General features: G+C 50.8%; 8 protein-coding genes across 8 annotated transcripts; 5 read left to right on the top strand and 3 right to left on the bottom strand.

The window, feature by feature from the left end:
* Positions 1-5952: 5952 nt before the first annotated feature.
* On the top strand, positions 5953-6509 carry BO79DRAFT_77629 (type II myosin). The gene has a single exon (XM_025689727.1). It carries the CDS (start codon positions 6073-6075, stop codon positions 6400-6402), a length of 330 nt encoding a protein of 109 aa, XP_025533759.1. The 5' UTR covers positions 5953-6072; the 3' UTR covers positions 6403-6509.
* Positions 6510-7068: 559 nt separating this feature from the next.
* On the top strand, positions 7069-8377 carry BO79DRAFT_205744 (pre-mRNA-splicing factor ISY1). Its single transcript, XM_025681871.1, has 2 exons — positions 7069-7133; positions 7318-8377. The coding sequence occupies exons 1-2, from the start codon at positions 7131-7133 to the stop codon at positions 8071-8073; spliced, it is 759 nt and encodes a 252-aa protein (XP_025533758.1). The 5' UTR covers positions 7069-7130; the 3' UTR covers positions 8074-8377.
* On the bottom strand, positions 8362-9547 carry BO79DRAFT_205739 (putative GTPase MTG1; the record flags this gene model as incomplete). The annotated part of the gene is made up of 2 exons (XM_025681870.1): positions 9177-9547; positions 8362-9105 (listed from the first exon to the last, which is right to left on the bottom strand). Exons 1-2 carry the CDS (start codon positions 9447-9449, stop codon positions 8362-8364), a joined length of 1017 nt encoding a protein of 338 aa, XP_025533757.1. The 5' UTR covers positions 9450-9547.
* A 564-nt stretch (positions 9548-10111) lies between these two features.
* BO79DRAFT_249150 (HCO3 transporter family protein) lies at positions 10112-12346 on the top strand (the record flags this gene model as incomplete). The annotated part of the gene is made up of 4 exons (XM_025685758.1): positions 10112-10569; positions 10624-10717; positions 10771-11702; positions 11758-12346. 4 exons carry the CDS (start codon positions 10112-10114, stop codon positions 12344-12346), a joined length of 2073 nt encoding a protein of 690 aa, XP_025533756.1.
* Positions 12347-12597: 251 nt separating this feature from the next.
* Positions 12598-15418, bottom strand: BO79DRAFT_291566 (phosphatidylinositol 3-kinase VPS34). Its single transcript, XM_025689018.1, has 2 exons — positions 15321-15418; positions 12598-15251 (listed from the first exon to the last, which is right to left on the bottom strand). Exons 1-2 carry the CDS (start codon positions 15377-15379, stop codon positions 12605-12607), a joined length of 2706 nt encoding a protein of 901 aa, XP_025533755.1. The 5' UTR covers positions 15380-15418; the 3' UTR covers positions 12598-12604.
* A 379-nt stretch (positions 15419-15797) lies between these two features.
* Positions 15798-19244, top strand: BO79DRAFT_241530 (non-structural maintenance of chromosomes element 4 family protein). The gene is made up of 5 exons (XM_025685130.1): positions 15798-16198; positions 16255-17100; positions 17159-17262; positions 17845-17848; positions 18333-19244. Exons 1-5 carry the CDS (start codon positions 15892-15894, stop codon positions 19019-19021), a joined length of 1950 nt encoding a protein of 649 aa, XP_025533754.1. The 5' UTR covers positions 15798-15891; the 3' UTR covers positions 19022-19244.
* A 257-nt stretch (positions 19245-19501) lies between these two features.
* Positions 19502-20685, bottom strand: BO79DRAFT_212202 (uncharacterized protein). Its single transcript, XM_025683158.1, has one exon. It carries the CDS (start codon positions 20636-20638, stop codon positions 19586-19588), a length of 1053 nt encoding a protein of 350 aa, XP_025533753.1. The 5' UTR covers positions 20639-20685; the 3' UTR covers positions 19502-19585.
* Positions 20686-23890: 3205 nt separating this feature from the next.
* BO79DRAFT_205723 (MARVEL domain-containing protein) lies at positions 23891-25326 on the top strand. Its single transcript, XM_025681869.1, has 5 exons — positions 23891-24196; positions 24276-24432; positions 24495-24682; positions 24740-24789; positions 24847-25326. Exons 1-5 carry the CDS (start codon positions 24134-24136, stop codon positions 24881-24883), a joined length of 495 nt encoding a protein of 164 aa, XP_025533752.1. The 5' UTR covers positions 23891-24133; the 3' UTR covers positions 24884-25326.
* Positions 25327-25738: the final 412 nt, after the last annotated feature.

Genomic DNA, 25738 nt, shown 5'->3' with positions numbered 1-25738 from the left:
CGAAGCAGTTGTCCGCCCTGTCGCAACAAATCCTGAGAGCAAATCCCATTCTGGAGGCGTTTGGAAATGCCCAGACCGTCAGGAACAACAACTCTTCTCGCTTTGGCAAGTTCATCCGTATCGAGTTCACCCGGGCCGGCCAAATATCGGGTGCTTCGATCGATTGGTATCTACTGGAGAAGTCTCGTGTTGTGAAACCCAATTCCCATGAGAGAAACTACCATATCTTCTACCAGTTATTACGGGGAGCAGATCGGAAGCTTAGGGAAACTCTCCTTTTGTCCGATTTGCAGATTGAAGATTTCGCCTACACTCGTGATGGCAACGATACCATTGCCGGGGTCTCTGATGAGGACGAATGGAAAATGTTGATTGAAGCTTTCCACGTCATGGACTTCTCCGAAGAAGACCAGATGTGTATCTTGCGCACTATCGCAGCAGTCCTTCATCTCGGAAATGTCACTATCGTCAAGGAGAGCCTACGAGCCGATCAAGCTGCACTTGGTCCCGACTCCTTGAATAGTGTAGAGAGAGCTTGCCACTTGCTAGGTATAGAACCTGACCTATTCGTCAAGGGACTGTTGCATCCCAAGGTCAAAGCAGGCCGTGAGTGGGTGGAAAAGGTTCAAACGCCAGAACAGGTGCGACTAGCGCTAGATGCTCTCGCCAAGGGTATCTATGAACGAGGATTTAGCAATCTTGTCGACAGGATCAACAACCAGCTGGACCGCAGCACTGTCGCTGGCGATGACAGCTTCTTCATTGGAGTCCTCGATATTGCCGGTTTCGAAATTTTCAAGAACAATAGCTTCGAACAGTTGTGCATCAACTATACGAACGAGAAGTTGCAACAGTTCTTTAACCACCATATGTTCGTCTTGGAGCAAGAGGAATATGCACGGGAACAAATTGAGTGGCAATTCATCGACTTCGGAAAGGACTTGCAACCAACAATCGATCTAATCGAGTTGACTAACCCTATTGGTATCTTTTCTTGTCTAGATGAAGACTCTGTTATGCCGAAGGCTACGGACAAATCATTTACTGAAAAGCTGCACTCCCTCTGGGATCGGAAATCACCGAAGTATCGTGCTTCTCGCCTAAGCCAGGGATTCGTTTTGACGCACTACGCTGCTGAGGTAGAGTATGGCACAGAGGGCTGGCTGGAGAAGAACAAGGACCCACTGAACGATAACATAACGCGACTCCTTGCCAGATCAGGTGAGAAGCATGTTGCGACTCTGTTTTCCGACTGCGGCGACGCCGATGATGACAGCGACTACCCAAAGAGTCGGGTGAAGAAGGGTCTTTTCCGTACCGTTGCACAGAGACATAAGGAACAACTATCGAGCCTCATGAATCAGCTGAACTCAACGCATCCACACTTTGTGCGCTGTATTATACCAAACCACAAAAAACGCCCGAAGATGTTCAATGCACCCCTGGTCCTAGATCAACTACGTTGCAACGGTGTACTCGAAGGAATCCGAATTGCACGCACAGGGTTCCCTAATCGGCTGTCATTTTCGGAATTCCGTCAACGCTATGAAGTTCTCTGCCCTGCCATGCCAAAGGGATACCTCGACGGCCGAAATGCCGCTCATGTTATGTTGCAAAAGCTCGGGCTGGACCCTGCTTGGTATCGAGTTGGTCGTACGAAGGTATTCTTCAGGGCAGGTGTCCTGGCCGAGTTGGAAGAGAAACGAGACCAGCTTATTCGCACCATCATGACCAGGTTCCAATCTGTGGCAAGGGGATTTGTCCAGCGACGTATTTCCAACAAACGCTTGTATCGGGCGGAAGCGACACGGATCATTCAGGACAACTTCAAGACTTACCTCCAATTAAAAGCGAACCCATGGTGGAGATTGTATTCAAGGATGAGACCTCTTCTGGGAGAAACTCGCACTGCCAATGAAGTTAAAAGACGGGACGAGAAAATTAAATCCCTGGAAGCGAAGATGAACCAGGACATAGCTGATCGCCAGAAGTTAGAGGAAGAGAGGCGTCGTACCGAGATTGAGATACAGAAGATTCAGCAAACGTTGGAGAGTGAGCGTGCCTTGGCACTTGACAAGGAGGAGATCTTCAAGAGGCTCCAAGTCCGAGAAGTTGAACTTAGTGAGAAGTTGGCCGGTGCTATCGCAGACCAGGAGAACCTCGAAGACCAACTAGACGACCTAATAGCTGCCAAGAAAAGAACGGATGACGAGCTTGAGCTCCGGATAACTCAACTGGAACAAGCAGGAGAGATCATCCAGCGCTTCGAGAACGAAAAGCATGAGATGCAGGCACGTCTGGAGGAACTCGAGAAGAAGCTTGCCGATGCCGAAAACTCTTCTGTCGAGAAGGAGGCCAGGATTAAGGACCTGGGCCAGGAGATGAAGATGCTGCAGAGTCACCTCAGCTTGAAGGAGCGCAAACTGCAAGATCTGGAGACCAAACTGTTGAAAACCGATCAAGATCTTGAAGTTAAGCTGTCCCAGACCTCGAGAGACCTAGATCAGTCCAAGAAGCACATCAAAGAGCTCATTGAAGAAAACCGTGTAATAAGACAGCAGATCACCGACCTCTCCTCAACATCCACAGGCTATGAAGAGATGCTTAGGCGGAAGGAAAGCGAAATGGCTGTCCTGCGAAATGATGCTAAGAAGCATGAAGAGGAGAAGCGATACCTAGAGTCGGAGAAGATTTCTCTTACCACGCGACATGGCAGCATGCAGGAACGCCTGCGAGAACTGCAGGCCGAGGTGGACGCGATGAAGTCAGAGAAGGTTCAGCTGGAGCGAGAGGCGGCCGACGTCAAGAAGCTCCTGGAGGCAAAGATCTCTGAGGATGCCGAGGCTGGTGAAAGCCGAAAGCTCCTCGAGCAGCAAATCCAGGAACTGAAGAATCAACTATTTAAGGCACAAGCAGATCTGAGCCGGGAGCGTCAATCGCGTGACGATGTGCAAATGCTTGCCGAGCATAATCTTGCGGAGCTCAAGGACAAGTACACTTCCTTGAATGAATCAAAGATTATCATCGAAAAGGAGATGTACATCCAGCAGGACACGCTTCGTCGTGCCACTGAAGCCCGCGTTGCTGCTGAGCAGTCACGCAAGGAACTCCAAACTGAGTTGATTCAGCTGCGGGACCGCTTCACGAAGGTCGAAGATGCACGATTAAACGCAGAGGCCGACATTGAACGCAACATCATGAAGCAGGCCAACGAGCGCCTTGAGAGTGTGCGGAAGGATTTGGACGATAAGACACGTCAGCTAGAGGAGGTAGAAGCTGAAAGGTCACGTCTTTCCACCAGAAACCAAGAATTGACCCACGCTATCGCTGAATCAGATAATTTCCGCATCCGCCATGATCAGCACAAGGAACGCCTGGAGAGAGAACTAGTGACGCTCAAGGGTAGACTCACAGCTTCGGAGAACGATAACCGAGCTCTTCTCACAAAGATCCAACAAAAGAATCTCGACATAGCCCGATCGACTTCCAGGGCCAGCGACAACTCGCGCCTGCGCATAACTGCTCTTCAGAAAGAGAAGACGAAGCTCGAAGAAGACAACAAGAAGATAAGCCGTCAGCTTGGCGACCTTCAAGTCAGCATCACTTCGCTGGAGAAGCAGAAAGAGAAGCTCTCTTTGAGCCTCGAGGACCTCAACCACGAGGTTGCTAGGGAACACAAGGCCAGTCGGAATGCCGAAAAGGCTGCTTCCACTGCCAACATTCAGTTGGCGGAGGCAAACAGGAACCTTGAGACCGAAAGACAGCTCCGGACCCAGGCACAAGCCAATACGCGCAAGCTTCAAGGCTCTCTGGATACGGCAAACAAGGAGATCGAAGACCTACACCGGCAATTAATGTTGCTGCACAAGGTAGTGGAGCCCGAGTCTGATGACTCGGAATCCTGGGAGAAGGTTCAGCCTAGTCTGGCTAAGAAGGTTGATCTGGCACAACTGCTGCAGACGACACAGAGTAGATTGCAAGTCACCGAGGAGAAGTATAGTCGAGCTGAGGCCCAACTGGCGGAAATGCGCCGTCGGCATGGGGATGAGATGAAGGAGCTGGATGCACGTTACGCCTCATCTAAACGCGCCTTGCTGGAGGAAATCGACCAGAACCAGGTGGCTAGCCCCCGGACCCCAACCCATATCAGAAAGAACTCCGACAATGTTCTGGCAAAGAAGTTCGGCACACCTACAACGCCGAACCGCAGACTTAACTTTAACGAAACGGCCAATGACTCTGCTCGTTCCGACAGGACCGTGGATACGGTCGGCTACCAGAAGCGGATGGATCTGGCGACCGAGATTGAGGAGCTCCAGAACAAGCTTCAGATGAGCGAGATGCAGAACAAGCATCTCCAGAACCAGCTTTCTCAAGCGGCACCTGGTCGAGACATGTGGCAGGAAGAAAGCCCTTCTCTGCGACGCATGCAGCTGCTTGAGCGTGAGAACGGACGTCTGCACGAGCAGCTCGATGACTCCTCAAAGAAGGTTTCCGCTCTGGAGAAGAACATTCGGTCAGGCGATCTTTCACTACGGGACGTCCAAGCCAAGTCGCATGAAGAACTGTACGACCTGATTAACTCGCAGGAGCAGTCCAGGAGGTCTTTGCTCAAGGTGCATAACGAAGCCATTGCAGAGTTCAGCGACGCCAAAGCTCAATTCGAAAAGCTTAAGAGAGCTAAGGCTACGCTGGAAGTAGATCTCCGTGACGCTCGTTCCGAGTTCCAGGAGCTGCAGGTTGCAAGGGATCAGGATGCTGCTAGCCGAGATCAGCTTCTCCAGGAGTTTGCTGACCTTCAGATTCGTCTTGATGCGGAGACGTCGAAGTCAGCCGATCTAGCTTCCAGTATGAGCTTGTACAAGACCCGTGCCGATGAGTACTTCAGCAAATTGGAACAAGCTGAGATTGCAGTTCTGAAAGCTACCAGAGCAGAGCAATTCGCCAAATCTCAGGCCCAGGAGGCCGAGGATACTTGTGCCCAGATAATGTCTGAGCGCAAACAAATGGATGCCCTGGTTGAAGACTTGCAACGCCAGACCCAGTCGCTCGAGGCCAGGATGGAGGATCAAGCAGCTGAGCTCCAAGGCGCCCTGCAGGCCAAACAGCGCCTCCAGAACGAGCTTGAAGACTACAGAAACCAACGTGCCATTGATATTGAAGACAAGGAGACATCAATGGAACAGACCAGGCAGAAGTATCAGCGCGAGTTCACAACACTCAACAACGAGTTGGAGATGGAGCGTGAAAAGGTTCTTAACGTTCGCGGTGAGAACTCACGTCTCCGTGAAGAACTTGAAGACTTGCGGAGCAAGTGGGACAATGAAGTCCTGAACAGCTCTACTTGGGCTAAGGAGAAGGCTCGAATGGACATCATGCTTCAAGACGTGACGACATCTCGCGACGAGGCAGTCAATGCTCATAATGAAGCTCAGAGCAGGGTTGTCTCCCTCCTGTCGCAGGTGAGAACTCTTCGCACCTCCGTCGACGACGTGACCGCGGAGCGTGACATGCTGCTGAAGGAGAAGAAGATGCTGGAAACCCGGTTAGCTGAAGCAGGCGAAAGGTTGGAGGACCTTGCCAAGGGCGAGAGTCCATCGATGCGCAATGCTGCCAGCATGGACCGTGAGTTGTTGGAACTGAAGTCCAAGCTTGCTCAACAGGAAGATGTTTCCGCAGCTGCAGTCGGTAAGATGAGGCGGGCGGAAGCACTGGCGACGGAGATGCAGAAGGAAGTTACTGCTGAGAGAGAAACAAATGCCCAGCTCTTCAAGGACAAGGCGGCTCTCGAGAAGCAGCTGAAGGAGTCTCAACTTCGTTGCGTGGATCTGGAGACCAAGAGCTACTCATCAGGAAGCCAGGACGTCCGGTTCTTGCACAAGAGAATCAAGGAAGTAAGTTACCCCAAGAAAATGATGAACCTAATGCCCTGGAAAATACTAACTATTTTGAAAATAGCTGGAGACCCATCTTGAAGACCAGGAAGCCAAGCACAGTTCTGAGCAGCGTTCGTTGCGGAACGTCGACCGCACGGTCAAAGACCTGCAGTCCCAGATTGAGCGCCGTGATAAGATGAACTCCCAGCTGAATGACGACGTTAGCAAAGCCCGCGACAAGATCGAGCGGCTTCTTCGAAACATTGAGGAGCTTCAACATGCCGACTCGGAGACGCAGCTGCAAGTGCGCCGAGCAGAGCGAGAACTCCGGGAAGAGCGGGAGAAGTCTCTCAGGTTGGAGCGTGAACTAGAGGGATGGCGAGCGCTCCGTGTTGAGAGGGGCAGCGTCCTCGGACGTAGCCACGTCGGCGCTTTCAGTGACGCCGGAAGCAGGAGAGGGAGCAGCGTGTACGGAGCAGGCGATATACCGCAGCGGATGCCTAGCAACACCAAAGGCTTCTTGTAAGACTATGACGACCTAGCAGGTTGACCCTGCTGAGCACATTGCTCTAACTACACTCAGGCGCTAAACATTCATTTAGGGCCTGAGCGACCAATTACGACTATGACTTGATGGCAGCCCTGCATGGCTACGGAGTGTTGACGGAAGGCGGCGCTTGGATTATGCTTTTGAATGATTTTGATGTGTACTATGCTATATGATCTGTTTTAATGCTTCATGATGCATCTTGACGATATGCAACGGATAGCCGTTGGCATCCCCAGTCTCTGTTATTGTTTTATGTGGTCGTTCACCAATTATACCTCGAATTCATCATTGCTGAAGCGGTTCATAAATATACAATAGACACTAGTACCAGAAAACGTGCTATACACAGCCCTTAATTCTTAATACGCCTGCCTTTCTAGTCAACTACTATCTGACAACATTAGAAAATCAAATTTAACTTCCCATGTAAGCCGTAAGCCACCACAACTCAAAACAACATTGCACTGCATTATTGGCAGCAAGGGAGACAATAAACTCGGTAGACTGACAGCCAAGAACCACGGGTGCCGTAGCCGCGCGGTTGCATCTGTTAGCGCTCGCTTGTCAACGGGCGGACGAACCCACCCGAGCTTGGATCAAGAGAGGAGCGCGAGAGCCAGCGATCCAGTCTCTCATTCTTCACTTCAATCCTCTCAACCACCAAGCTCCATCAGCCACGGGGATCCCCCGCGCCGCTCTTCACAATGGTAAGCCCTCATCACCAACTCAACCCCCTTCAGATAGCCCCTTCAAATACAACAACAATCCGTCTCCTCGAACCTTGTTCAACTCGATACCCAAAAATCCTCCTCCTCGCCTTCTCCCTTCGCCTCCAACCACACCCAAACGTCAAGCTCAACCAGAACCCCCCAAAACTAACAAAATGACCAGGCGCGTAACAGCGAAAAAGCCCAATCGATGCTCTTCCGTTTCCGGGCCCAGCAAGCCGCGGACCTCGGAATCATCGACATCGGGCGCACGCGCCGCCCGAAAGCCATCACGACCGTTGACTCGATCCCGATGTGCGAGAAATGGCGCGGCCAAGTGCTGAAGGAAATCTCACGCAAAGTTTCGCGGATCCAGGAGCTCAGTCTAAGCGATTACCAGATCCGCGATCTGAACGATGAGATCAACAAGCTTATGAAGGAGAAGTGGACGTGGGAGATGCAGATCCGGAACCTGGGCGGACCGAACTATATGCGAGGCTCCGGACGGGTGTTTGATGATGATGGGAGGGAGATACCGGGTGGTGGGAAGGGGTATCGGTATTTTGGACGAGCGAGAGAGTTGCCCGGTGTGAAGGAGATGTTTGAGGCGGCGGCGAGACGCGGGAGGAGGCCGGCTGAAGAGGAGGATGAAGAAGGTGGTAAGGGGAGAGGTGGTGAGATTGCGACGAAGAAGGTCGATGCTAATTACTTTGGGTATGGGTTGGATGAGGAGGATGGAACGCTTTTGGCGTATGAGAGGCAGAAGGAGAAGGAGGCTGTTGAGAGATTGCGCAGAAAGGATGAGGATGTTGAGGATGGGTGGGAACCGCTGCCTGGTGATGCTGGCGATGGGGTTGAGTGGAGGTTGCCTACACTTGATGAGGTTCAGGAGGAGTTGGTTGATCGACGGAGGAGGAGGTTGTTGGATAAGATCTCATGAGGTTGTGCGGTTGTTGGGGCGTTTGTCCTCGTGTTGTTGCGCTATGCGCTGACTCGGGGTTTCTTCTCAATTTTTTTCTTGTTTTTCTTTTTTCGTCTCTATCATGGGCGTTTAGGGTTTACGATGATTTCTCGTCTCATTCTTGTCTCTCTCCTACGTCGTTCTGCGGTTCTAACAAGTCTACTATGCATCTGAGGGGAGGCAAAAGCTCATTGATGATACCAACATGATTCGTTCTTTTGTACAATGGATGGGAGAAATATCTATGTTACATGATTCTTTATCTATTTACAGCTTGGGTTGCTTTCTGCCCAGCTTCTCAGCCTTCAAGGCCTGGGTATAGCTGGTGGGTATCTCTCGCTCTCCGCCTTCTTGCAGACGGCGTTCTTCCTCCTTCAGGTCATCAAGCATAAATCTGCCCAGGTCGCCGGCGCGCCACTTTTGGATGAAGTGCAGTGCTGCCAGGTCGGTGTTTGGAATACCACCCTTGGCCAGGAGACCAGCATGTCGGGCAAAGTTGTTCAATAGAGGTACGATCTCGTTTGTTGGCTCAGACCATCGCTTATATACCTCGGCGTCATTCAGGTTGATGTGATATAATAGGTAGTCGGCTAGCGTGACCGGGGAGATAACCGAATCCTTCACACAGCCACACAGAGCTAGTTTAAGCATGTTCTCTGCATCCGGCACATATGGCATGAATACACCTGGGGTGTCCAATACGTAGACATGGGAGCCACCTTCTCTTTCGATGATCTTCACGGGTGTCCCGATCTTCCTTGTGATACCTGGCTGGCCACCGGTCCGCACCGCCTTGGCCTTGCCCACACCCTGATTACGCAGGTGATTGATGAGAGTCGACTTGCCCACATTAGGCATGCCAACAATCATCACCCGGCATCCAACAAGCTTGTCCGGTCCTTCTGCATCGTCCCGCAAGTGTTTTAAGATTGTGCCCACATCTGCCCTAGAAGACGAACTCACGAAGAATGTAGCGCCGTTCTTATTGAAGGTTCGAATGGTTTTCTCCGCCTAAAAGTGCAACAAATACATTAGTGCTCTTGGTTTATAGCATTTCCTTCGACTTGGGGCATTCCACCCACCAATTTCTGCGCATTCGATCCTGATGCTGCGCCCAGATCTCTCTTTGTATAGACGGTCAACCGTCGTGTCTTTCCCAGTGCTTCTTCGAACATAGGGTTGATAGAGGTGACGGGGACCCTGTAATCGCGACACTCGACTACATAATCGATAGAAGAAAGCATGTTCTGCATCTTCTTCAACCCGGCCCTGTGGTGACCCAGGAAATAGGACCTCGGGATAGACCCATAGTTGGGGAAAACCTGACGTGGAATGAACTTGGCTGCCATTGTCATCGGTCCATAGAGTGTGTTTTAGGTGTCTTTAGCGACTTGATTTCCTATCCAGCTGGCATCATCAAGGAGCTGAGCGAAGTTGTTGCCGTATGGAGGGCATGGCCTTGGAATTGGAGGCGAGGAAATTCCTCCGCGGGAGAGATTCTGTCGGCTGATTAAAGGCGGTGAAGAAGGCGGATCGTTGTTATGTAACGATAGACTGCGGTCTCTTGTCTATCTACATACTCCCACACGACAAGTACCAGAATGCCGAAAGGAACCCCTGTAGACATTGCTTTATGATGTGAGAACATATCAATTTGCTAATGACTTTCGAATGGGCTGTTGAGCCAGGAGGCCTTGGCCATATCACAGCACCACAAGATTGGAATCCACTTACTTTACAGTGGCTCCTAGTCCAAGTGGTGAATTCATATTTATCACTTACCATGCTTCGATATTCACTTCCGATAATCGCGGTACACTGAATATTCCAGTTGAATTGATCAATTAGCCTGCTCTTGGGCGGCTTCACCCGTGCGGTTCGGAGAGTATGCCGTGAGCCTCTTATCGGGATATGATACGTCATGAGGGCCAAGGCGGGCATCGCTGGTTCCCCGCCAGACCAACTTTCAACCCCTCCAGATCACCATTGCCAGGCTATTCTTTACCATGACTGAACAATGCCCTTGATATCTGCCTTCCGACCACCCTCCACGCGGAGCTCCTCTCTCCGGCGTAGACCCCGTAGGCAAAGGAGGTCTCCGCGACGTGGCGATGTCCAACACAATCAGGAAGTTGATCGGGACGATGACGAAGAAGATGAAGATGCACATTCCATCATAACGCCATCCAAGCATACGCCCAGGGCCATCCGGGTACTACGGGGTTCTGTGTCGTCAGGGGGCCCGTTACGGCCTTTTCGTTTGATAAAGCAGGACATTCTGAACTTGCGCCGCAGATACGTATCAGACTGGACTGTCTTCAATCAATTGATCTTTGCCAGTGCGGTCTATGTCTTCTTTACGAACCTGCTGCCAGGTATCACCTTTGCCAGTGACCTCTATGTTCTGACTGGGCAGAATTGGGGAACTATTGAGGTTGTGTTTAGTACAGGCCTATGCGGCATCATCTTTTCACTGTAGGACTTGTTCGCATTGGGAACTAAGCAATATAGACTGATAACACCACACAGATTCTCAATCCAACCGCTAACCATCCTTGGTGTTACTGGTCCTTTCTCAGTCCTTGCTGAGAATATCTACTCACTGTGCGAGGATGTCTTCAAGGTTAGATCTCGAGCAAGAAGCATGTTCCAGCAGTGGCTGATGATTATCCATAGATACCCTTCTTGCCATTCATGGCCTGGTCTCTGATCCATTCTGCTTGGCTCCACTACGTCCTGGCTATAGTTAACGCTCACGATTGGACGATGCGCTACGTTACCACTTTTGCAACCGAGATATTCTCGCTTCTCAACAGCATTATCTACTTCCATAAAGCTATACAAGAGCTTGAAAGAGCACACGATAGCCTATCCTTTGCAGCATTTCTCTACGCTATCATAGGAGCAGTGGGAACGATGCTGCTCGCAATATTTCTATCCACGGCCGAGAGCTGGCGCCCCCTGTTCCATCGATACATCCGAATGGGTTTAACCGAGTATGCTGCTGCGATCTCCATCATCATCTTCATCGGGCTTCCCCACGTTGGAGAACTAGCCCATCTGGACAAAATGACACTTCCAGTCAGCACCTCATTCAAACCTACATCTCCCAGTCGGGATAGATTCCTCGTCGAGTTCTGGCATCTCCCTGTATCTTGGGTGTTCGCCGCTATCCTTCCCGGAATCATCATCACCGTGCTCTTTTTCTTCGATCACGAAGTTAGCTCAATCATCTGCACCATCGATCGCTACGGCACCAGGAAACCAGGAGGCTTTGCTTGGGACATCGTCCTCCTCGGCACTACAACAGCACTATGCGGCATTCTAGGAATTCCCCCTGCCAACGGCCTTCTCCCCCAAGCCCCTCTCCACTCTGAATCCCTGATGCATACAGAGAAGGAACAGCGCACGATCACAGTCGACGGAGAAGAAAAAACCGAAACATACGAAGTAAAGCGCGTCTACGAACAGCGCTGGTCAGCCTTCCTCCACTCAGCCGTCATCCTCCTCTTCGTCAGCCCGCCCTTCATGAAAGTGCTCGGCTTGACCCCAACAAGCGTCCTAGCAGGGCTATTTATGTTCATGGGCGAACAAAGCCTATCAGTCAAGTAAGCCGTCCACCATCATACCACAATGGAGAGTCAACCCCACTAACAACACCAGCCCAATCCTCTACCGAACCTTCTACCTCCTCACACCTCCCTCCGAGCTCCCTCCCCTCCCACCATCTCTTGCCCCACAACAAGAACAACAGCCAACCACCTCCGAAGAAGAGCCCCCAACACCATCATACATCCCCATCCACCTCTACACCATCCTCCAAATCGTCATAACCGTAGCCATCTTCATCCTCACCCTCACCCGTGGCGCACCCGCATTCCCCGTGCTCATCGTCCTACTAGTCCCCTTCCGTCTTCTCGTCATGAAGCGCTGGTGGCCCCGCGAGGTCCTGCGGTTCGTAGACGCATGGGCATGTAGAGAGGGGACACCAGAGGATGACGAAGACGCTGAGGCGAAATTGTGCAGTGAACATGGACAGACGGGAGGGGTTTTTGTTTCCCATGATCAGTCTGGTTCTGATACTGCCGTGACTGAGGATATGCGGATAAGCCAGGGAGTTGACTTGGGGGGAGGTGATCTTGGAGATAGACGTGGGGATTGTGGAACTGGGAATGAGTGGGTTGAGTTGGGCGTTTGGGGTCGTAATGATGAGGAGGCTGGAGGTCCGGCACGACATCATGGGGAGAAGTGATCTTTGCACTCGTTTAGAGAGGGGTTGCGATGAGATGGATAGCTGGTCATAAAAGTACAGATACAATGAGGGTTGGAAAATGTCTATAGATCTGTCAATATATTATCATTATTATAGACAAGGCCACCGCTTCAAAGGCAGGGTATCAATCAATACATCAGTGAACCATTTAATCGGTGGTATGCGCCATAAACTCCCCCCCCCCCCCTTCAACGAAACAGCAGAATGAGCTAGGAATCCACTAAAAATGCCAGCCACCTAAGCCCTCCACCCCTGCACAAACTCATGCAACCGATCAATCACAACCCCAAAGATGGCATTAACACTATCACTAATAAGCTGTTCGAAATGCCGAATGGCCTCTTCTTCTGACATCTCCAGATGGAACCTCTCCTTCACCTTCAAAACAGCCTTATCGGGCTCGACCCGAATATCAGGAATATTCGCATCGACCATCAGACTGAACAGGTTAAGGATGAGATTCGCCGATTTGCGCAGCGTGGTATACGCTGTGAAGCAATACTGCTTGAACTGGAGATACAAGGGGGAGGTAGTCCCGCCCATGCCCTCGACCATCTCCTTGCAGAGTTTCATCATGGGTGCGAACGGCTTGGGGTCTCGGCCGAGGATAAAGCCGAAGTCGGCGTGGAAGAAGTGGCCATCGGGGGCGAGGAGGAGGTTCTCGAGGTGGCGGTCGCCGACGCCGAGGAGGTAGGTAATTACGCAGTAGCCGGCGCAGGATTTGATGTAGGTGTCCATTGTTTCTTTGCGGACGCCGAGGGGTTCGCTGTCGTCTGGGTTGTTTGCTTTGAGATAGGCGAGGACGGATTTGTATTTGGCGGAGATGGCGGAAAGGGAGGCCGAGGGGATGAATTGGACGGCGCCGGCGGTGGAGTTGGTGGCTAGGATGCGGTAGGGGGTGAGTTTGAGGTCGAGGTTCTCCTTTTGGAGGAGTCGATCCATTAGGATGATGATTTGGATGACAAGTTGGTCTTGGCGGAGGTCGTCGCCAATTTTGAACAGGATGGGGAATTTCCGTCCGTCGGAGGTCTTGAACATGACTTGGAGAGGGGAGAGGGAGGATTTGAAGACATTTGCTTCGTCCGGATAGCACCCGGTGACCTGGATTTCCGGGTCCAGGGGCAGTGGCAGTGGAGGGTCGATGTGTAGCATGTCGTTCTTCGGATCCTTGAGGCACTGCTTCAGTCGTTCGATCTTGAGGACCCGGTTCTCGCGCGAGAACCGGACGTCTTTGGCGATCTTTGTGAGTATAGTGACCAGTTCGCCTTGGCGCAGGAGGGTCTTGCGATGCTCCGGGTGGACTTTCTCGAGCTCTGCCATGAAGTAGTATTCCACGCGTGCGAAGAGTCTACGCTGTGCTGACAATGTTCCTGGCCCTGCATCGTCGCATTCAACCATAAGGTACCAATGTAGGTAGTTGCCTAATTTGAAATTGTTCGCAGCGCGGGCTATAAGGAAGTTGGCCAAAGACGAATCGTGGGCGGCGTCATCAACATCACCGTGAGAGTGTTCTTCATATTTCAGAGCCTGTACAAGTTGTAGCAGGTAAAGAAGTAGCTCTTCATCGTCCGCCTTGCGCAGTCTTTCAACTGCATATGAACGAACTGCAGGATTATCGAAAGTCGGTCCAAGCAACTCAAGAGCATCGTCTACATCAATTTCGGTCCATTTGGGTAGTATCTCGACGGCTTGATGCGCTTCACCAACATCCCTCCAGTTGACCGACTTGACAAACTTAGTCAGCGCTCTCTTCTCACGGGTTAGGTAGTATCGGAATCGCCAAACAAGGTCTTTCTCCTCAGCGGTGAGATCCTGCGTGGGCTCGTATGACAGAATTACGTTGAGTTCATCGCGAATTTTGGGGTTTGGTTTCAAATCACGATCCATGATGCCCGTCCGATGGCTACGGATCAGTCTCCGATGCTTGTCTTCACATGGATTACCGGTTTGACCAACTTCAGGGTCGTATATTCTGATGACTCCGCCACCATCCGCGCCCTCTATTCCCGGACCAAAGCGAACTTCCGGTACGGGTTTTAAGGCGGGATTTGCAGTTGCAGGCGCACCTTGGGAGTAGGACGACATTGGAGGGGCTGGATACTCATGATCGGACCAGACGATGGGGTGATCAAAGCGCGGAAACTCAACGTAGAGGATGAAGTTTTCATCGTCCACATCGTCATCATCTGAGTCGTCCTCATCCCCGCCATGCTCCGAGCGCTTCTGTTTCGTAGCTTTCAGGCGTAAGGCTCGTTTCCTTGCAGCCTCCTCGGCATTGAGTTTGAGCCTTTCCAGCTGGCGAAAGACTAGTTGGTCCATCCAGTCAATGCGTGGTATTTCCCCCATCTCATGCTTCTTGATCAAAACTTCGATGCGTTCTAGCTCCATCTCCTCTTCCGATGGGCCTAGCGGATCTGGGACGTTGTTCTTCCGACGTTTCGGAGGCGGTGTTGACGGCGTTGTCGTTGTGGAGAAACCATCCGCGGCTCGGTGACGATATATCTTGCATTTCTGCCTGCCCATCTTCAATTTGCCTTCTCCGTCAAATAACGGTATAGTCGTTCCGCCAAAAGGCACATAGTGTCCGAGCGCTCCTTCGCCGCCAAACGGGGAGAGATCCCAAACGGTAATCGCCAGTTGACTTTTGAGGGGAGCATCCTTTATTGATATCGGCAGCTGCAGCCATTCATTCCAGGCTCGAGCGGACTTGAAGGCCTTATATGAGGTCTGCAAAGGCACGCCCAAGGCTTTGGAATCTGACCATAGTTGGATGGTCACGAAGAGGTCGGAGACGGGATTCTGCGCGGAACCGATGTGACGCAATTCTGGATGTTTCAAAAGGAGGGAGAAAGGCGCTTGCTTCTGCTTCCCTTCCAATGAGCCACTACATCCATCCAAAGTTAGCCAACTTGCTCGATTGTTGTTGGATCAAGGGAAACCAAGGCACACATACATCTTCACATGAATTGGAAAATCCACCTGAGTGGACACAGTAAAGGTAAAGGCCTCCATCGTTAGCTCAGGGCCATTTGTGTCCACCGTATATGTAACCACACGCCCTTCATTGCAAGTATGAAATGAGGACTCGGGACTGGGTTGCCGGGGAAGTGAGCGGCGGGTGACATTGGATGGGGAGCTCCGGCCGGAGACCCAATGGAGCCGCAGCGGCTGATTGGCGGGAGGCCTGGGGCAACAGCCAGCAATGACGCGGGGTCTTCCGGTATCACGTGCAGCACGCGTTCAACGCGCGCTTCGGTCGGTTTGCCTGTATTTGGCGACCAAGAAAGAAATATCCCGGAGAGAAAGATATCACAGGTTGCTATCGGGGACTCGATGAGCCCGTAGCTAATGCTGATTTGCAACGCATCTGCTTATGCCTCTTTTTAATTCAAGACCTTCTTTGTACCTGTCCTTTGTCTTACTACCCTTTAGCCACTCGACCTGAGGCGGCCCCAATCGTGTTCTTTGTCAACCCCTCCTCCCCAACGGTGTGTTGTCGCAGAATATCTGCCCGGCGGCTAGAGATGGCACCTCCTCTTTCCTCTACATATCCGAACCACCCTGTGTCGCAAGGATCGCCATCCGATAAGGAGAATAGTTCAAGTGCAACAGGGAACACCAAAAGAAACCAGCCGCAAACGATGGCACACGCCCGTAGAGCTAAGCGAGCTCGACTATCAGCAAGAGACTCGAATGTGCAAGCCACCCAGTCTCAAGTAGCGTCGCAGGCGACACGGAATAGTGCCAATCAGTTTTACGATCCGGATCAAGACCACCGAGAAAGGCGACAAGTTCGTAAGGGCCTCAGAGATTTGACGCGGGACCTCAACGGTAAGGCTGGCTGTGGCTCTGTATCTTACCGCCGAGTCTGACATGGTTTATGGTAGACTCTAGGAATGAATATTTACAGGCTGGCAACCATGGCCTGCGTGACACCATCAAGAAAGCGAACGACATCTTTGAGAATGTCAAGCAGACTTCTGACGCAACCATCGATTCTCGCCTGCTTGTTCAAGCGGCTGATCTGTCATACAAAAAGACGGCACAGTTGGTGCTGGGGGATGCTAGTGCAGGGATAGATGTGGATGAGTTTGTCTCTAAGTGTATCTCTTTCATGCGCCGGGCGCCTGCGGATTCCCAAGTTTCGATGCCTTCCAGCACCCAACGGCGGCGCACGGGTATCGGAAGGAGTCAGATGGACCCCAACGACAGCGACGAGGATCAAGGGGATGCGATGAACTGGGACTGGCTCGGGCGCGCTGCTTGTTTCTGCAGTAATGCCCGACCGTCAGTTCCTGGCTTCCTGCTGGGACCGCTTTCAGTACAGAAGCGCGTCCGGCAGCAACCAGTACGAAGAGCCCGCGAACGAATCGACCCAGCACGGGCCGTTGCACCGCAAGAACTGCAAGAAAAAGATCTGGACAGGCAAGAAACATCGAATTTGACGACTATGTGTGCCAGCATCAATCGACTTCTGGCTAGAACCCAAAACAACGGACAAGATGTGGTAGAGGCAGAATTGTCGCAGTTGCCGGATGACCCCGACGAAGATACGGTGCAAGAGGTGATGGCGAGGAACAATGTGGCCGATGATGGAGGTGTTCCTCTGTTCCAATTCTGCATTAACCCGCACTCTTTCGGACAAAGTGTGGAAAATCTATTCTACGTTAGCTTTTTGGTCCGGGACGGCTTGGTTGGAATCGCGGTGGATAGCCGGGGCATGCCCACTTTGCGTGAGTCCTGCTCAGTACCCTACATGATATGAGCATTTAATTGACCATTCTCAAACAGATTCGGCAAAGCCTCATGCGCCTAGTGAGGCCCAGAGAAAGGGCATTAAGAAGCGTCAGGCCATTTTCACACTCGACTTTGAGACCTGGCAAGAGTTGATCCAAGTCTATGACATCAAAGACTCCATCATTCCTCATCGGGAGGAAGAGACGCAAAATACAGCACAATCCTGGCAAGGCTAATTTCAGATGACTAGAATGGGTTTGGAGAAGTGCGTTGTGTATTGTTTATATTCTGTGGGAGTGCTTTGATTATGTGTCTGTGGATAACGTGATACCCATTTGGTGTGAACGGTGTTGGTATGAATTTTGAGCATGAATTTTGTCACGGCGTATGGGTGTCCTGAATGAACTAGATACAGAGTGTGGTCCACAACTAGTATAGTATCGCAGAGCTTGTCCCCAAGGTTTTGCATCCAGCAGAGGGATAAACACTGGTCCCTGGAGGGTAACTAGTGCTGCTGGCCAAATCGTCATTGGTTCAAAGACAGCCAAGCTCCCAACTCTATCTCCAATTCAAACCCCACCCAAGCTGAGTACCTTACAATTGGCATGTGGTTGACAGCTTATGTGGAGATGCAAAAAGAGTTAATGGTTGGTCCGACTTTCCTCGAGGACTGGCAAGTTGGAGTTAGCTAAATACATAGTAAATGCTAATAGCTAGCACCTTCCGGAAATATTCACCAGGCACGTAACACCAAATTGTTCCTGCTGGTTGCGGGAACACAAGAGGACGGGCCCTGGGTGCCTTACGTCATAGGCTTTACGCCCGAGTGAATTCCCCAGGCAGAGCTACTGCTCGTCCCCGATCGATCGCGACCTTATCTTCTTTTGTACACACTCTCACATCACTAGACTCTCGTGGTCTTTCACCTGTCCGCAGCCTGGTTTCACCAACACGCTGCTCCGCCGCACAATATTCATCATGGCGCCCCAGCTCTTCCCCGCCAATCCTTCAGAGGTCATGGTGATCCGCAATGTGACTTCCAACGTCATTACCTTAAGCTTGCCATTTGCGCGTTTCGGTCGGCTCAAGTTTGGTGGACGTGGTACACTTGGTTCGCACTTCATTTCCTTTTTTCTTACTCAGGCTCACACTTTCCCGGTGTCATTGTGATTCAAATTTAATGTGCGCATGTCTTGCTAATGGTATCTTACAACGTCGGTGAAAATAGTCAAAATGGAAACCGGTTCCGTCGCCGTCTTCTCTCCTGTTAATTTGACTCAAGAAGTGCGTGAAACCATTACCGGTCTCGGAGGCAACGTCAAATACATCGCAGCTCTGGATATGGAACATCATATTCACTTGACCGCCTGGAAGGAGGCATTCCCTGATGCTGCCATTATCGCTCCCGAAGGGCTCTGGGAAAAGCGCCAGTCCAACCCCAAAACCAAGGATTCCGCACCTTTCGAACATGTTTTCCGCAAGGACGCCAATGGAAAACAGAAGATCTCGGAAGAGTTTGACGCGGAATTCGAGACGGAATATGTGCATGGCCACCCTTCGCGCGAACTTGTCTTCTACCATCGCCCGTCCCGCTCGCTCATTGAGGCGGATCTTTTGTTCAACCTGCCTGCGAGGGAGCAGTACTCCAGGACTCAGGAGAGCGCCACATCAGGTGTTTTCACCAAGATGGTCTCTCCATTGATGTCCGCTTCTTCACCTGCGACTTGGCAGAAGAGATTCGTCTGGTATATCCTGTCCAGTGGAGATCGGCAGGCTTTCACCGAGTCCATCCGCAGAATCGACAAGTGGGACTTCAATCGCCTGATTCCTTGCCATGGAGACGTGGTTGAGAGCGGCGCGAAGGGGGTTTTCCGCACCGTCATGGAATGGTTTCTTGCTGATCGGAAGCACGTGTAGTACGACAGATGAATGGCCGGTCTAATTCGTTAATGTCTTACCTCCTGGATTCCCTTACTCGTTAATCTTTCGTCTCGTTTTCTTTCGAGGGACGCGAATTGAGATATCCTGCAAACGACAGCTTGCTGTTTCGTGGTGTTTAACGCCATGCTTTCAATGTACCAATAGCCTAATATGAAAATAGCCATGAGAACAGCTGCGCTGTGACTCTGAATAAAAGCGGACATTGTGCGCTCCTTGGTGGACACTCCCTGTATTTATGTAGATCTTGTGCACTCCCTTACATCGGATGAAAGTCAGCTACGGCAATGATTAGCGGCCATCCGGCAAAATTGTTAACACAGCATGTTGCCAAGTAGTAGATCAAAACGCTATATCGCTGGCCACTCAGCAAACGGGTGCCACAGATGTTTCAGCACGAAAGATTCCTAATGTTCAAGCATGCTCATCGCATAGTTCACCGCATACTAAACAGAAATAGACGATATTTTTCACTGCTCATTACTCTATACACACTACGTACTCCAAAGTGCAAACAAAAGCCCCTCACCACACGGCACAAATCTATAACCACACCGGCGAAGACACATTTCTAGATATTTCCAGAATGCTGTTTAGCTCCTCAGCTGGAGTCCGTCCCATCCCACACTCAGTCGCGACCCCAAAGTCCGACACGACTGACTTAGCCGTCTGGATTCTCCGGCGAGTGCCCTCCTCATCATAGGCATGCACGACCCCCAAATACAACTTGGTATCTTTGCCCATCTTCAGCCCCCTCAGGGGCTCAAAGTAAGCAACATCATCCCGATCCTTAGACACAGGCATATGCACCCAATCAACCGGACGAGGCTGAATACGCTCGAAGATATTATTCGCCAGCTCAACCAGAAGACCGAGATCCTCCGGCTCGACGAAATGCTTGTGCCCCAGGTCCCCGTAGCACAGGTGGAATCCAAGCGGGACTCCAGCGGGGATGAGAGCGATGTCGCTGACGCGTTGAATACGCTCTAGCACGCCCTCCATCACTGGCGAGAAATGAGGCTTGAAGAAGGGGTCTGGGAGCCGGCCGCGCTCGTTCTCAAGCGCTGTGACCTCGAAGCAGACATCCCATTGCAGGGCGAGGTCGTGGGCAGGGATGTTCTGGATGATGGATTGGACTGATTCGATCATGCGCTGCTCGTACAGGGGGTCCAGCTGGGCGTGGAATTCTGCGCGTGTGTGGCCCTGCACGCAGTTCAGGGGTAGGGGGAGGGAGACTTGGAAGCGGACTCCCGAGGGGATGATCTTTTGGTCTCGGAGCTTGAGGAAGGTTTGGTAGGATTCGAGTGCGACTGTGTCGTATCGGGTTGGCTTGATGTCGTTCAGGGTGAAGCCGGGATGGTCGGCGGGTAGATCGGTTCCTCCGAGGAAGTGGTGGATGGCTTCCTTGGGGAAGCTGTCGACTTGCCACCGGATGTAGTTGTCGCGGATGCCGGTTTCGCCGTCGGGGATGGAGAAGAGTCGGTCTGGTAGTGCGGCGGGGATCTTGTGGAAGACTTCTTCGGTTGAGGAGAGGGGGATGCTGCCTAGTAGGAGGATACCGGATGGTGAGGTGCTTTCATGGTTTTCAGTGGACATGTTCATGGGGGTTGGGTTGGAATGGGATTGTTAGGATATGCCAGAAACATAGATGGGGGTTTGGAGGGACGGGGAGCAGCGCGGGGTGACGGTGGAAATAAGTAGACAAAGTGACAGGCATCCCCTGTTTCTGTGATTGTGCCAACTACGCGTTCGTGTGACATTTGTCTCTCACTAACATGCTGGGATGGTTGTTAGTGTAGGCGATTCTTTGATGTGATGAGGGGGAATTGCCCGCAAGTATCCACTTGTAGTGGGGATTAGACAAGGCCCGAACCATGATCCATGCGGCGCTGGCAGGCACCGACAGGTGCACGTCGACGATCATTATGGCCATTGGATGGACAGTATTGGCTGATTTTGAACGATCCCGGTCTAGCAGCTCAGCCGTACAATCTTTCAGTCTGGAGGTTGTGCTTGCTGTGAGGCGATTGGATACTGATTCCAGGATTGTGGCGGTTTTTGTCTCTCCCCTCTTGCGGCTATGCTTTCCGTCAATGGCAGTATGTGCTCGATCTAAGGCTGCCGGTCAGAAGCCCGCGACCGACTTTCCTCCATGTATACATCCCCTCTATCCATTCTTCGTTGCTATGTTTGGAAGTCTGACGTCTCAGCAAATAGCCAGTTATGAGGCGCATGCGAGTGATGACTTGAGCCCGAATGAAATAGCTGCCGATATCGGTCTGCTCTTCGCGTTAGCTGCGGTCTCAGTCCGAGTGTTGTCCTGATATTACTTGCGGGTTCTATTCGGATGTGATGTTTGCTAACGTTAGGGTCACTCTTTGAAAGCCAGATCTTTGCGGACCAGCCGTATGATATATAGGATCGAACACCTGCAAATAACACCTTAATTCATACACCGTCTCGAAAGATCTACTGCAGGATGGCATCCGTCTAACACGCGACATCACCCATGAGCCTTGGTCATGCACATTCAAAGTGAGTCTGTGGGGAACTGAGGAGGAGCAGAACTGACAAAGTCGGAGCATTCTGCTGATATGATCAACATGGACATTGCTGGTGACCGTTGTCACCAAAAGCGGGTCGAGGAGCCTCAAGTTCAGGCCACACTGCCTATAGTATAATTCTGCAGGGGGCCGTAGAAATCTGGCTAGTAGTAACCTCAAGTATGGGCCAGGTAGGTAAGTTCAGCCTTCGGTCCATCATAGTCAGGAGTCTAAATGCAGTTCTCATAGAGGAGTAGGCTTTCCATTCGCTCGCAGAAGACGATAGAGACCGCGAGGCAGCGGTGTCTTTTTCTGGCCCGATCTTTCAGAATGCCTTGGTTACGTTGCCATGCGTATAGGCTCCTCAGGAGATGGTAGGTACGCGACTGGGTCGATGTAGGGATAACTTGTACTTATTCAGTACTTGGTATCTTCCAGACTAGTAGTGGCCTGCAGGTCCATATCAATCTGATTTATTGTAGTAGCATGCATGATCTAATCCCGGTCGGTAAAAGTAGCACACACGTTCAGAAAGACTGTCTAGATATTATGGTTCTCCAGAGTTTCCAGTAGAGCCAGGCTCATGGGTCGGACTCATACTGGTGTATCATAATGGGCGCATATTTTGGTAGGTCGAGCGAGCATAATACATAATTTAGGTAAATTAAGCAGGTAGGATGGGAGTGTATAAACCGTACTTTTCATAGTGAAGTTAATGTAAAATTAATAAGAGTCTAACTAGGATATATTCATAACGGGGAAATGTGCCAGCCGGGTAAGCGGAAATGGGATGTCGTCTTCTAAATAGTTAGTCCAAGGGCGTGCTGTGACATGTGACACAGCCAACGCCCGTGGAAAGAATCTCCGGCGTTGCGCCCCTTTTCGTTGCCGTAAACTTAAGGTTTCCACGCGCTAAACCCTAGAACTTCGGGGTCTGTCCGATTTATAGGGTCACCCCTGGTTGGTGAAATTCGGAGGATATTACCAATAAAAGAAGCCTAGAACAGTGTTAAGTTCTCCATCATCAGATTTTTGTTGCCAACACGTACTTCGTAGACTACCCTACGGAGTTCTTTAGTAGCAAGTAGATAGATCAGGCAACACCCACCACTAATGAGAAGGGCCCGACTACCGGCCAGGCTTTGGAATCCCGACTGCTGTCACTCAAGACGATCGGAATGTGAAGAAATGACGTAGGTGTGTTACTAATTACGAGGGCAGCTTAGTTAACTATAGTAACAAGATATCACCGACTATCTGCAAATTAATGGCTTCTACTACGTCGTGCCCACTGGTTCCTGTACAACAACAACAACCTTTACTGGCAGCGCCACATTAAAACTACGTGTTCTAGGCTGCCACGCATCTCCCCTGACGTCACAGCCACTACCACTGTTTACGGTTTTGGTTGTTTCTTTTCGCATGTTGATTTTTCAGCTGTTTTACCCTCCCCCTTTTTTTTTTTTTTTTTTCCATTTCCCTTCCATAGTTAGGTGACCGATCAGATTATTAAGTCCTGGGTCATCCGGTAGGATAGATGAGCAGTCGGATGGACCGACTCCAGCGAATACTCCATCCACAGGGCGGGATAAACATGGGTCAGTCACACCCACTAGGAGAAAAGAAGGGACTGGCAACGATCCCCTAAACCGGAGGGGGTAAAGTCGGGGCGCTATTGAAGTTAGCGGGTGGATGTGCGGTGGAGAGGAACAATAGCCTAGTGATGGGGACCAGTGGATAGCAATAGGTACGATTCTCCAGCAGCATTTTCTTCAAGCGAGTGGTTCAGCCTTAAAGCAGGTCGCTCTGCAGATTATACGATGAAATGTATAAAAGGTGGCTGAGTGATTCTATATGTGGCACTTCTTTGATGGTTGCCTATAAGTTGGACCATAGGATGATAGCTTGGTACCTATAGCTGGGGACTCGGCGCAAACACAGCCCATCGTAGCATTGTGACGCTCTCACCCGATCAAAAAGGACCACTAATTAATTTAGTTTCTTCACACCGAATTGAAAAGAAGGAAAAATTTACTTTATACTTTGTAGAAACTTCCCACCCTATCCCCATCCACTTCTTGCCAGCGGGTCGATCAGTTACCCAGCCTGGTTGAGGAGAATGTTGCGCACTGAACGTTGGGCAGGACGCAAGATTGTGGGCTGGCCAATCGTAGTCTCAAAAGCGATGTCATGTCACTGGCAGACCCGGTGATCAGAACAGACTAGAATTACCAGAAAGGAGTCGATGAGCAAGGGAAATTTATGTTCCCCCCTCGTCTTTCTTGGTGTTTCCTCGCCCAGCAAAATTCGTGTTGCGGATCATCGGCTCCTCTGAGAAGCTTGCTTGATCGTCATTTCGATTATTTAAATCACACCTCCACCTCATCTTCTTTTCTCTCGTCGCTTCTTGCTGGTTATCCTACCGATTTACTTCTCGTTCCTACTTCAGTGACGCTAGCTATCTACTTCGTGCTTACTCCAACAGCTACTACATCACACTATTGGCGACCCTGCATTTGCATCGACTCCACATCACCTAATCGCCAACATGCCTGTTATCTCCCGCCTAATCTCCATTGTCTTTCGCGTCGCGCAAATTGTTTGTGGTGCGGTATGTATTTCAATATGATTAATAAAAAATTATTCTGCTCTCTATTTCAAACGCTAATATAAGTTATCGATTTCTATAGGTCGTCGCCGGTATCATCGGTCACTACCTTGCCCAATATAGCGGTGACGCATGGCCTGAGGCCCGCTGGATCTACACCGAAGTCGTCGCCGGGTTATCAATCCTCCTGGGCCTGATATGGCTCATACCATTTTCCTCTGGATTCTTTTCCTGGCCATGTACGTCGTCACATGTCCATTCTTTATTCCTCCGCAATTGCTGACTCGTTCCTTTCCCGCAGTTGACGTCATCATCTCCCTTGCGTGGTTTGCCGCATTTGGTATCCTTGTCAACGCCATTCACAAGTTCAGCTGCGGCAGTATCTGGCACTGGGGTGGTCTCTACCGCAACAATACTTGCAGTCGCTGGAAGGCTGCTGAAGCGTTCAGTTTCATCTCTGCTATTGTCTGGCTTGCTTCGGCGCTTGTGGTATGTTTTGTTACACCCCCTGCTGGCTATTGATGCATACTGACGATCGTGATACAGGGTCTTTGGTTCACTTTCCGTGTCAGGAAGGATAGCACTGCTCCTACCTAGTAAGTCAAATCATGACCGTCATTGTGAGAGATTCGATACTAACAATGTCGCATCAGTGGTCGCCGTCGCTTCTTCGGCCGTTCTGCCGTCTAAACGTGGAAAAATCTCAGCGCTAAATAGTTGGTCCATTTCACTATGGACTACGAATACCCCATCTAACGGAGACTTGGAAATGCTGCGCATGTGCTTTGCGCCACGCAAATTTCTCGACTCCAACGCTCTTTTCACGTGAAACGTTGATTAATGCTTCTAATACATGATTGCCGCCAACACTAGTACTAATTTTGCTCGAGATTCCGCTTCTATGTATGGTGGAGGCTTTGAGGAGATGAGATGAGATGATATCATGATTTTGCTTTGCTTATACCCACCTATAGCTGTTTGAGCTGGTTGCTTTTAGAGGTACTGAGGCGTCCATTCGTTACTATACCCCAGGAGCTGAGTCTGAGTGCTAAGCAAGACATCTAATGTCGAGCATGCTCACTTGAATAACTTACTTCAATATACTATATCATAATATCAGAACTGAAACAGTCAAATTATATACCAATTTACTGAAGTCCCATCTAATATCTGCGCTACATATCTTCATATGGAAACAGCGATCATGTGAAGATACACGCATGTGTCAGGTGATCAAGGCAACATCCTTACAGACTCGTTCCTCCCCTTCCTTCTCGTTATCACGGATTGAAGAGGGTCATGAACTAATCGAGCTTTCTCTAATATAGTTACTACCGCAGGACCAAGTCTGCAGATCTCTCCGGCGATTGACCTGAGATACTGCTGTGGTGCAGTTTAAGAGATCAGGATCCACCGCCCCCGCCTGTGTGATACATCAGACCAACTCATATAAAGACATGGAAGAACTTACCACCACATCCTGAGCTCCCTCCCCCTCCCCCTCCCCCTCCCCCTCTCGACAATTCGTCTCCTCCGCCATGACGA

The sequence above is a fragment of the Aspergillus costaricaensis genome (genome assembly GCF_003184835.1).
Source record: "Aspergillus costaricaensis CBS 115574 unplaced genomic scaffold BO79scaffold_70, whole genome shotgun sequence".
Classification (NCBI taxonomy): domain Eukaryota; kingdom Fungi; phylum Ascomycota; class Eurotiomycetes; order Eurotiales; family Aspergillaceae; genus Aspergillus; species Aspergillus costaricensis.
The sequence above is the reverse complement of the archived record's forward strand: the minus strand, read 5'-3'. Positions and strand labels throughout refer to the sequence as shown.

What these genes read in the sequence shown, in the direction of transcription:
- BO79DRAFT_77629 (XM_025689727.1), top strand. Translation starts at nt 6,073, where the DNA reads ATGAACTCCCAGCTGAATGACGACGTTAGCAAAGCCCGCGACAAGATC.
- BO79DRAFT_291566 (XM_025689018.1), bottom strand. Translation starts at nt 15,379, where the DNA reads ATGGAGGCCTTTACCTTTACTGTGTCCACTCAGGTGGATTTTCCAATT. An exon ending in TTTCCAATTCATGTGAAGAT is followed by an intron (nt 15,252 to 15,320) that starts GTATGTGTGCCT and finishes GGATGGATGTAG; the next exon opens with TGGCTCATTGGAAGGGAAGC.
- BO79DRAFT_241530 (XM_025685130.1), top strand. Translation starts at nt 15,892, where the DNA reads ATGGCACCTCCTCTTTCCTCTACATATCCGAACCACCCTGTGTCGCAA. An exon ending in TTTGACGCGGGACCTCAACG is followed by an intron (nt 16,199 to 16,254) that starts GTAAGGCTGGCT and finishes GGTTTATGGTAG; the next exon opens with ACTCTAGGAATGAATATTTA. An exon ending in CCGGGGCATGCCCACTTTGC is followed by an intron (nt 17,101 to 17,158) that starts GTGAGTCCTGCT and finishes ATTCTCAAACAG; the next exon opens with ATTCGGCAAAGCCTCATGCG.
- BO79DRAFT_212202 (XM_025683158.1), bottom strand. Translation starts at nt 20,638, where the DNA reads ATGTCCACTGAAAACCATGAAAGCACCTCACCATCCGGTATCCTCCTA.
- BO79DRAFT_205723 (XM_025681869.1), top strand. Translation starts at nt 24,134, where the DNA reads ATGCCTGTTATCTCCCGCCTAATCTCCATTGTCTTTCGCGTCGCGCAA. An exon ending in CGCAAATTGTTTGTGGTGCG is followed by an intron (nt 24,197 to 24,275) that starts GTATGTATTTCA and finishes CGATTTCTATAG; the next exon opens with GTCGTCGCCGGTATCATCGG. An exon ending in GGCTTGCTTCGGCGCTTGTG is followed by an intron (nt 24,683 to 24,739) that starts GTATGTTTTGTT and finishes ATCGTGATACAG; the next exon opens with GGTCTTTGGTTCACTTTCCG.